Source organism: Giraffa tippelskirchi, chromosome 2 (genome assembly GCF_054371585.1).
Source record: "Giraffa tippelskirchi isolate mGirTip1 chromosome 2, T2T-mGirTip1v1.2.pri, whole genome shotgun sequence".
NCBI lineage: Eukaryota > Metazoa > Chordata > Mammalia > Artiodactyla > Giraffidae > Giraffa > Giraffa tippelskirchi.
In genome coordinates this window covers 148,414,511-148,425,476 of record NC_137276.1, presented here as the reverse complement: position 1 = coordinate 148,425,476, position 10,966 = coordinate 148,414,511, and the positions used below count along the sequence as shown (strand labels likewise).

At 38.6% G+C, this 10,966-nt stretch overlaps 1 protein-coding gene across 13 annotated transcripts in view; it reads left to right on the top strand.

Moving 5' to 3' along the window:
• PEX5L (peroxisomal biogenesis factor 5 like) overlaps positions 1-6,846 on the top strand; it is an 817,344-nt gene extending 810,498 nt beyond the window's left edge. For all 13 annotated transcript variants that reach the window (XM_081571067.1, XM_081571063.1, XM_081571058.1 and 10 more), the window contains one exon: positions 5,231-6,846. In XM_081571067.1, coding sequence (XP_081427193.1) covers positions 5,231-5,435 — 205 coding nt within the window. In that variant the 3' untranslated portion in view covers positions 5,436-6,846. The remainder of the gene's footprint in view (positions 1-5,230) is intronic.
• Positions 6,847-10,966: the final 4,120 nt, after the last annotated feature.

Sequence of the window (10,966 nt, the reverse complement as noted above, 5' to 3'; positions counted from 1 at the left end):
ACATCCCCACCAATAGTATAGGAGAATTCTCTTTTCTTCACACCCTCTCCAGAATGTATTATTTGTAGACTTTTTGATTGCCACTCTGTCCAGTGTGATTATAGTTTTGATTTGTATTTCTCTAATGATTAGCAATGTTGAGCATCTTTCCATGTGCCTGTTGGCCACCTGTATGTCTTCTCTGGAGAAATATCTCTTTAGGTTTTCTGCCCATATTTTGACTGGGTTTTTTGGGTTTTTTATATTGAGCTGCATGAGCTGTTTGTATATTTTGGGAGTTAATCCCTTGTTGGCTGTATCATTTACAAACATTTCTCACAGTCCGTAGGTTATATTTTCATATTGTTGATGGTTCCTTTGCTGTGCAAAACCTTGTAAGTTTGATTAGGTCTTATTTGCTTATTTTGGCTTTTATTTCTTTTGTGTTGAGAGACTGACCTAAGAAAACACTGCTACAGTTTGTTTCAGAGGATGATTTGCCTATGTTCTCTTCTAGGAGTTTTATGGTGTCATGTATTATATTTAAGTCCTTAAATCACTTTGAGTTTATTTTTATGTGTGGTATGAGGGAATGTTCCAACTTCATTGATGTACATGCTAAGCTTTAGAAGAGCCTCCTTTACATGAGTATTTTGCAAAGCTTCCAGATGAGTTTTAATTGTAACTTCTTATTGTAGAAAAAAAAAGTATGAGGGGTCAATGAAATACTTTCTTGGCATTCACAGTAGGGCAGCTATTTGCAGGAGGCCATGAAAATCCTGAAGAGGTAGAAATGGACAAACTTTGCTGAAGTGCGAATTTTTAATCTCAAGCATAAAGTCTCCTGTAAAGAACAGGTCAATTTTAGGGTTGCCAGATAAAATGTAGAACACCAGCTAAGTTTGAATCTCAGATAAACACAAGTATGTTTTTAAGAGAAATATTTCCCAAATATTGCATGTTACATACTTAATACTGAAAATTATTATCTGAAATTCAGATTTAATTGTGCATCCTGTATTCTTGTTTGCTAAATCTGTCCGTTTTGATCGGTCCAGTTTGGTTCAGTTGCTCAGTCGTGTCCAACTCTTTGCGACCCTATGGACTGCAGCATGCTAGGCTTCCCTGTCCTTCACTATCTCCTGGAGCTTACTCAAACTTGTGTCCATTGAGTCAGTGATGCCATCCAACCATCTCATCCTCTGTCATCCCCTTCTCCTCCCACCTTCAGTCTTTCCCAGCATCAGGGTCTTTTCCAATGAGTCAGTTCTCTGCATCAGGTGGCCAAAGTATTGGAGTTTCAGCTTCAGCATCAGTCCTTCCAATGAACGCTGGAGGACTGATCTCCTTTAGGATGGACTGGTTGGATCTTCTTGCAGTCCAGGGGACTCTCAAGAGTCTTCTCCAACACCACAGTTCAAAAGCATCAATTCTTTGGTGCTCAGCGTTCTTTATGGTCCATCTCTCACATCCATACATGACTACTGGAAAAGCCATAACTTTGACTAGACAGACCTTTGTTGGGCAAAGTAATGTCTCTGCTTTTTAATATTCTGTCTAGGTTGGTCATAGCTTTTCTTCCAAGGAGCAAATGTCTTTTAATTTCATGGCTGCAGTCACCATCTGCAGTGATTTTGGAGCCCAAAAAAATAAAGTCTGACACTGTTTCCACTGTTTCCCCATCTATTTCCCATGAAGTGATGGGACCAGATGCCATGATCTTAGTTTTCTGAATGCTGAGTTTTAAGCCAACTTTTTCACTCTCCTTTTTCAATTTCATCAAGAGGCTCTTTAGTTCTTCTTCGCTTTCTGCCATAAGGGTGGTGTCATCTGCCTATCTGAGGTTATTGATATTTCTCCCAGCAATCTTGATTCCAGCTTGTGCTTCCTCCAGCCCAGCATTTCTCATGATGTACTCTGCGTATAAGTTAAATAAGCAGAGTGACAATATACAACCTTGCCGTACTCCTTTTCCTATTTGGAACCAGTCTGTCGTTCCATGTCTAGTTTAACTGTTGCTTCCTGACCTGCATATGGATTTCTCAAGAGGCAGGTCAGGTGGTCTGGTATTCCCATCTCTTTCAGAATTTTCCACAGTTTATTGTGATCCACAAAGTCAAAGGCTTTGGCATAGTCAATAAAGCCGAAGTAGATGTTTTCTCTAACTCTCTTGCTTTTTTGACGATCCAACAGATGTTGGCAATTTGATCTCTGGTTCCTCTGCCTTTTCTAAATCCAGCTTGAACATCTGGAAGTTCATGGTTCACGTACTGTTGAAGCCTGGCTTGGAGAATTTTGAGCATTACTTTGGTAGCGTGTGAGATGACTGTAATTGTGCGGTAGTTTGAACATTCTTAGATACTTTGAAACAGCAAAGTGTTTTGACTATACTTTGTGGGCCTTTTTAGGATGTGGGAAACCTTGTGAAATAATAAACATCTTGCATTTTTCCTGAGAAAAAAGACCATAAGCTTAAATGCATTCTGAAAACAAGTTTCACTTGTGGTATAATTAGGTCCTTAGTAAGTAACAACCCTCAATAGCGATGTGGCCCAGAAAAAAGCCAAGAGCTGGTGCCAATTTGTCCATATCCACTGGTCTTGGAACCTAACATCTCCCTCAAGAACTGCAGGTGTCTGTGTATGGACCTGTACCATGTGCTGTTTCTCATCTCACATGTTCTATAAAGAGTCAAAGGCAAGCGCTCTCCTCATTCTGTATACAGTTGAAATAAGGAGAGGAAATTGTTGGTGTGAAACTGAGGCAGAGCTTAAAATGCTCCCCTTTTGTCAGTGGGAGCTTCAAAGTAGAGCTAAGATCAAAAAATCTTAACCTTTTCAAAAGTGAGAGCTGGATTGTTCAGTCACTAAGTCGTGTCCGACTCTTTGCGACCCCCTGGACCTTAGCCTGCCAGGCCCTTCTGTCCACGGGATTCTCCAGGCAAGAATACTGGAGCGGGTTGCCATTTCCTCCTCTAGGGGATCTTCCTGACCCAGAGGTCGAACCCACGTCTCCTGCCCTGCAGGCAGATTCTTTACTGTTGAGCCACCTAGGAAGGAGCCATTCGAAAGTGAGGACCCCATTTTAATTGAAAACATAAATCTCATCCCCTTTGATAGTAATGTTTTTATTCTTAGTATAATGAGGGAAACCTACTATAAAGTGAAGAATGCTTTTAAATGAATGTGCTTTTTCTTAATCATGACATAATATTTAAAACAATTTTAACATATTGATACATATGTGTATGTAACATTTGGAAGTGTTCACACTTGTACGTGTACAATCTTCTGAGTTCCCCTAAAGACCTCTGAGTCCTTAAGCTGGGGAACAGGCTTAGACTGTCTTCATGAGGAAAACCTAGAGTTGCTTGACGAGGCCAACAGCTAGACTCTTCTAGGCTGTTACCCTCCATGGCCCTCAGAGACCACTGCCACACACTGGGGCGGGAGCAGCCTGTGCAGGAGGGCACTCTAGCATCTTTCTTCCCCAGAATTCTTACAGGCCTAGGAGGATGAGAGTAAATGGAGTCATCATCATTTGAGCTGTGCCAAGGAAGCCAGAAAGGGCCTCCAAAGTAAACTTTCCTTGTGCATCTGTTATAAATCCTCCTCTCTTGCTTGATCACAAGAAATGCAGAAGAGGGGTGATGAGAAAACACCCACTCCCTTCCATTACCCAAGTTGCTACATCCGGTGCCCTTTACTCCTGGGCAGATCCAACAACGTGCGTGCGCTTAGTCGCCCAGTTGAGTCCGACTCTTTGTGACCCCCTGGACCATAACCCACCAGACTCCTCTGTCCAAGGGGATTCTCCAAACAAAAATACTGGAGAGGGTGGCCATGCCCTCCTCCAGGGGATCTTCCCAACCCAGGAATTGAACCCAGATCTCCCATATTGCAGGTGGATTCTTTACCATCTGAGCCAAGCAATGTTGATGAACAAATGCCTGAATCATGTGCACTGGAATCAGAAATCCAGCCTTGCTTTCCTTATGGTTTCTTAGGATGCTTAACAGTGACTACCTTGTAGGACTAAATGAGATCAAATGTGTGAAAAGCTTTAAAGAAGAGTAAAGAAGAAACAAAGAGGCGTCATCCTTGGCAAAGACAAGTTTGTCAGATGTGTAATACATGTTCCAGGAGACGGGGAGCTGAAGAGGGCAGTTCCAGAAAGTACACCGGGCACGCAAGCAACAGAAGCAGGGCCGTGGACCACAGGAGCTAGGCCTTTGGACAGCATCTGACTAGGCGGGTCGCAGAATTTTTGTTCTTGGGACCCCTTTACACTTTTAACCATTACTGAGAATCTGAAGGGACTTTTGTTTATGTGGGTTATACCTATCAATATTTACCATATTAGAAATTGAGAGAAGTTGAAGAGACTCATTTAAAAATAATAAACTGATTATGTGTTTATATAAATTATATATTTTACCAAAAAAAAATTTCCCCCAGACAAGCTGTTTACTGAGAAGAGTGGCATTCTTACCTCTGCTTCTGCATTCAGTCTATTGGGATATCACACATCATAATAGTCACTGGAAAATTCTATTGTATATTCATGAGGAAATGAGAATGAAGCTGTAAAATGACATCTCAGTATTATTATAAAAATAATTTTGACCTCACTGATCCCCAGAGTTCCCCAGACAACACATGGAAAGCTATTGACCTAACTTAATGATAGAGCTTTCACATAAATGATTCAGCTACACCTCACAACAAGGTTCTTAAATGACTTTTATTCAGTTGGGGAAACTGAGACTTGAAGAAATTTGCCTAAGGCTAAATAACCAGCTGCTTTGAAACTCAAACTCAATTGAACCCTGGCTTCCTATTTTGAGAAAAGTTAAACTAATGAGAAAAGCTAAACTACATAGTTTCAAAGAAAGGTCAGATGCCTCCTCTGTTGATACAAATCATATCTGCAAGGGTATTAAGTCATCAGATCATTCCTGGAGCAAGGGGAAAATCAAATTCATTAATGAGTTAGCAATGGTTCTAACTGTCCCACGTGACATACCTAAAACAAAGTTTACTTTCCTTCTTTCTGATTTCACTATGTTTAACAATGACTTCACAAAGGAATAGTGAGAGAATCAGAAAGCTGTTCACCTCATGATCCAAAACACCAAAGAGGTGGTTTTGGACTTTAGACCAAGATGATAATTCATTTTTATCTTACTTCTAAGTTGGCTAACTCTGAAATCTGTTGAATTTTTAAATGTCTGTTTTTTTTACCCTCTTAGAGAAGCGGTCAGCAATTTTCTCACTGCCCTCAGTTTGCAAAGAAAGAGCAGGAATCAGCAGCAAGTCCCTCATCCTGCAATCTCTGGGAATATCTGGGCTGCCCTTAGAATTGCCCTTTCTCTGATGGACCAGCCGGAACTCTTCCAGGCGGCTAATCTCGGTGACCTGGATGTCCTCCTAAGAGCTTTCAACTTGGATCCTTGAAGGAAAAGGGGAAAAAAATCCTTCACCTACGTAATTGTACTGAGAAATGCAAAACTATTTTATTAAGAATTCCAAAAAAAAGGATAAAAACAGATGTTCAAAAGGCCATGGTGATGTAACCCAAGGGAATTCCCACAGACCAATGCCCAGTCTCTGTTCAAATACAAAAAGCACAAAACGTTGCATAGAGTCAAGTTTGGGCTCGAAAGAACGGAGAGACACAAGACAAAACCAAGATAAAGTGACCATGTTTGAATACGCTTCACAAGCCGTGAGCACACTGCAAGTATGTTCCTTGGGGTTTTTCCAAGTGTCCACTTGCAGCTGATGACACATCTAAGGAATTTGCTCATGGGGCACCTGGAGAAAGCAGTGCCTTGGATCAGGAAATTCTGTTTCTGAACTGTCCTCTGAAATTCCCCCCTTTACCAGGTTGAATATAGTTTGGGCCAAGGTGCATGCACATATATTAACTTTTGACTGAAAAGAGGCATTGCTTAAACACGTTCCAATTTTAACTTTTATTGTAGCCCTTTGGCTTCAGAGAGGGAGCTTTGCTGGCAAAAGCAGTTTTTGCACTAGAAATTTTTGCTCTTCCCAATCAAAACTTTTCTGGGATTGTATATATGCACTTTACTATCTTATTTATGCCTTGCTGGAGTTTTGTTTTGTTGCTCCAATTTTTAACTTGGGAGTGAAAGATTTGTGAACTCAGCCTTGTTAGATCAATGGACCAAATAAAAATTCCTGAAAAATAGTTTTTCATAGCGTAGGGTTTTGAAGGAGTGTTTTTTCTTAAAGCAGATAAGACATAGGTGTAAATATGTCAAACACAGATCTTACTCACATGCTTTTCTGGGACTCTGTATGAACCTAAGCAAAAGATAAGATAGCATTCACAAGTTCACTACAGAAAGAAAGTTTGATGATGATGTGATTTCTATTAACATTAACTTGCTTAAATGTCATATTTTCCTTGCTTTCTAACTGCCATTCACAGTTAATGTTCCTTTTAAACTGTTAATATTTTAAATAGTATTTCTTGAGTGATAAGTACATCTTTCCCGTAAAATTATGTGTATTCTTAGTTCCATAATAATCTGCCCTGCTCATCCTTTTGCATTCTAAATGATAGAAGATCAGTGTCTTCGAGCTGAACCTCACTGAACGTCAGTGGTTTAATATGAAAGATGCATGCGTGGCTTTCACTTTGAACATGTATCAAGCATCAGGAATTTTCTGCTGGCAGTAGTGTTTTATGTAATTAGTTATAGTCCATTCAGTTCTTCAGAGCATTTTGTGCTTGTTGGGAGTTTGGTGATTATTTGGAAAGCCATCATTTTTTTAAAGATTTAGAAAAATTGTTTGCAAAATGCTAACCAAAATATAAATTCACCGATGTCCAATTCAAGTAATTTGTCCTGGTTAAGTGGTCCTTTTCATCTTCACTGTGTCTCTGTCCTTCCTCTAGAATCTTCCCCAGAGCAATCCAAACCGATCTTTTTTCCTCATGTTCTTTGGTTACTAATAGCTGGATACATTCATGATTATAGGTACCACACACAAAAAAAACAACCAGCATTTGGTTCAAGAATTTAATTGACTGGAGAGTTATCTTCTACTGGAAGATGAGAGAGGAAATGTACACACATGCTAAGACAGTGAATTCTTGAGGTACAGGTAGAAATGCTCTCTTATATTATGTCAGAAGTCTCTAGGGTAGGAAAGGGTCCCAAGGACACATGAAACCACAAGCACTTGAGGCTTCCACATATCATAGCCTGTCCTAGTTTATAAAGACAAAGAGTTGAGGGCCTGTGGTGGTGCCAGACTTTCATCTTCATGTCAAAGCCTACCTGGGCTAGCTGATGCCTCCATCTGGCCAGCAAGAGACAGAGGCACTAGGGCATTCACTGTTGGGCAAGAGTCCCAACTCAGGCTTGGCCTCCTTCCCTGCAATCTGAGAAGCAAAACAGAGCTCAATAATACTTTCTAAAGAATACCTGGTATTCTTTAGAGTTTTAGAATCCTAGAAACTCGGTCTGGAATGGACTCTTGGCACCAAACTCCAGTCCGTGACAGATGCTTGCTTGAGTATCTCTGATGGAATAGCATCCATTCTGTGCATGCTTATCCTCTCAATCCCTGTGCATCACTGGCTGGTCAGCTGACTTGCATCCATCATAGACCATTAGGACAAACTTTACAGATGTTCTATTTATGAAGTCATTCTATACTTTCAGTAGTCAACTGAATTTGCAATAAAGATAGGCTGTTTTCTTAGCCTTGCTGGCACTACCTGCATGAAATCGGTAACAAAGCCTGAAAACAGGGTAAATGTGGGATATTTTGATTTGATTTTTGATTGTTCCTATGTGGTGGTAGATTTTGCAGCCCAAGTTTTATTTTGCTTTTGGAATACAAAGTAACTTCAAAGAGTTGTGTTAGAGGACACAAAGTTTCTCAATACTTTTCTTTAAACTGACATAGTTGATTTACAATGTTGTTAGTTCCTGCTATACAGCAAAGTGATTGTTATACATGTGTATAAGTTCTTTTTATATTCTTTGCCATTATGGTTTATCACAGGTTATTAAATATATTTCCCTATGCTATACAGTAGGACCTTGTTGTTTATGCATTCTGTATATAATATTTTGCATCTGCTAACCTCAAACTCCTAATTCATCCCTCCCCGACCCCTCTTACCCCTTGGCAACCACAAATCTGATCTCTGTATGTAAGTCTGTTTCTGTTATGTAGATATGTTCATTTGTGTCATATTTTCTTTCAACTTGTTTAAAAAACCATTTGTTGTACATTGGAGTATAGTTGATCACCAGTGTTACAGTTTCAGGTGTTTAGCAGAGTGATTCAGTTAAACATACACATGTATCTATTCTTTTTCAAATTCTTTTCCCATTTAGGTTGTTACATAATATTGAGCAGAGTCCCTTGTGCTGTACAGTGGGTCCCTATTGGTTATCCATGGTAAATACAGCAGTGTGTACATCAATCCCAAAGTCCCTAACTATCCCATCCCCCCACTTTGTGTCATATTTTAGATTCCACATATAATTGATATATTTCTCATTTTTACTTATTTCATGTCATCTCTATATCATGTATGTTGCTGCAAATGGCATTATTTCATTCTTTTTTATTGTTGCATAGTATTCCATTGTATATATGCACATCTTTTAAAAAAATTTTATTGGAGTATAGTTGCTTTGCAATGTTGTTAGTTCTACTGTACAGCAAGGTGAATCAGCTATATATATATACATGTATCCCCTCTTTTTTGGATTTCCTTCCCACTTAGGTCACCACAGAGCACTGAGTAGAGTTCCCTGTGCTATACAGTAGGTTCTCATTAGTTATCTGTTTTATACATAGTATCAATAGTTGCATATATGTCAATTCCAATCTCCCAATTCATCCCACCCCCACTTTCCCCTTTGGTATCCATACATTTGTTCTCTGCATCTGTGTCTCTGCCTCTATATCTGCTTTGTAAATAAGATTGTCTATACCAACTTTTTCAGATCCCACATATATACATTAATATATGATACTTGTTTTTCTTACTTCACTCTCTCAGTCCATCTATGTCTCTACAAATGACCCAATTTCACTCTTTTTCATGGCTAAGTAATATTCCACTGTGTGTGTGTGTGTGTGTGTGTGTGTGTGTGTGTGTGTGTGTGTGTGTTTGTGCACCACGTCTTCTTTATCCATTCCTCTGTTGATGGACGTTTAATTTGTTTCCATGTCTTGGCTGTTGTGAATAGTGCTGCTATGAACATAAGGATGCATGTACCTTTTTGAATTAGTGTTTTTTCCAGATATATGCCCAGGAGTGCTGGATTGCTGGATCATATGGTAATTATTTTTAGTGTTTTGAGAAAACTCTGTACCATTATCCATAGTGACTGTACCAACTTACATTCTCACCAATAGTGTAGTAGGGTTCCCTTTTCTCCACACCTTCTCCAGCATTTGTTATTTGTAGATTTCTGAAATTATGGCCATTCTAACCTGTGTGAAGTTGTACTCATTATAGTTTTGAATTTATCTAATGATTAGCAATGTTGAGCATCTTTTCATGTGCCTATTGGTCATTTGGGTGTCATCCTTGAAGAAACATCTATTTAGATTTTCTGCTCATTTTCCATCTGGGTTGGTTTTTAATTGTTGAGTTGTAGGAGCTGTTTCTGTATCTTGGAAATTAAACCCATGTTTGTCACATCACTTGCAAATATTTTCTCTCAGCCTGTAGGTTTTTTTCTATTTGTTTGTGGTTTCCTTTGCTATGTAAAAGCTTATAAGTTTGATTAGGTCCCATTTGTTTATTTTTGCTTTTATTTCTACTGCCATGGGAGAATGACATAAGAAAGTATTGCTATAATTTATTTTAGAGAATGTTTTGCCTATGTTCACTTCTAGGAGTTTTATGTTGTCATGTCTTTAAGCCATTTTGAGTTTATTTTTGTGCATGGTAAGAGGATGTGTTCTGATTTCATTGATTTTTACATGCAGCTGTCCAGCTTTTCCAACAATACTTGTTGGAGAGAGTCTTTTTTCTGTTTTACATCCTTGCCTCCTTTGTTGAAGATTAATTGACTGTAGGTGTGTGGGTGTATTTCTGGGCTCTCTGTTCTCTTCCATTGATCCCTATGTCTGTTTTTGTTCTAGTACCATGATGTTTTGATTACTCTAGCTTTATAGTATCATCTGAAGTCTGGGAGGGTTATGCCTCCTGGCTTTGTTCTTTTTCCTTAGTGTGCTTTGGCAACTCTGAGTCTTTTATGGTTCCATATAAATCTTAGGATTATTTGTTCTAGTTCTATGAATAATGTCATGGGTAATTTGATAGATTTAATTTAAATTTGATTAATCACATTAAATTTGTAGATTGCTTTGGGTAGTATGGCCATTTTAACAATATTGATTCTTCTAATCCAAGAGCATAGAATATCTTCCTTCAGTGATACTTCTTAAAAATTTTATTAGAGTATATAGTTGATTTACAGTGCTGAGTTAGTTTCAAGTGTACAGCATAGTGATTCAGTTATATATATTGTTGTTCATTTGCTAAGTCATGTCTGACTCTTTGCGACCCCATGGGATGTAGCCCGCCAGGCTTCTCTGTCTGTGGGATTTCCCAGGCAAGAATAATGGAGTGGGTTGCCTATATATATATATACACACACACATATATATGTATGTATGTATATATATACCAATTTCACTATATATATAATACACACGCTCATTCTTTTCCAGATTCTTTTCCCATATAACTTATTACAAAATATTGAGTAGAGTTCCCTGTACAATACAGTAGGTCCTTGTTGGTTATTTTACATTGTGTGTTTTAATTACAAGCTCCTAATTTATCCTTCCTGCTATGTTTCCCTCTTTGGTAACCATAAATTTATTTTCAAAATATGTGAGTCTGTTTATGTTTTATAAATGTTTATATGATGATACTTTTTAACAAAATTAAGTAAAAACAGTTGCTGGAAAGC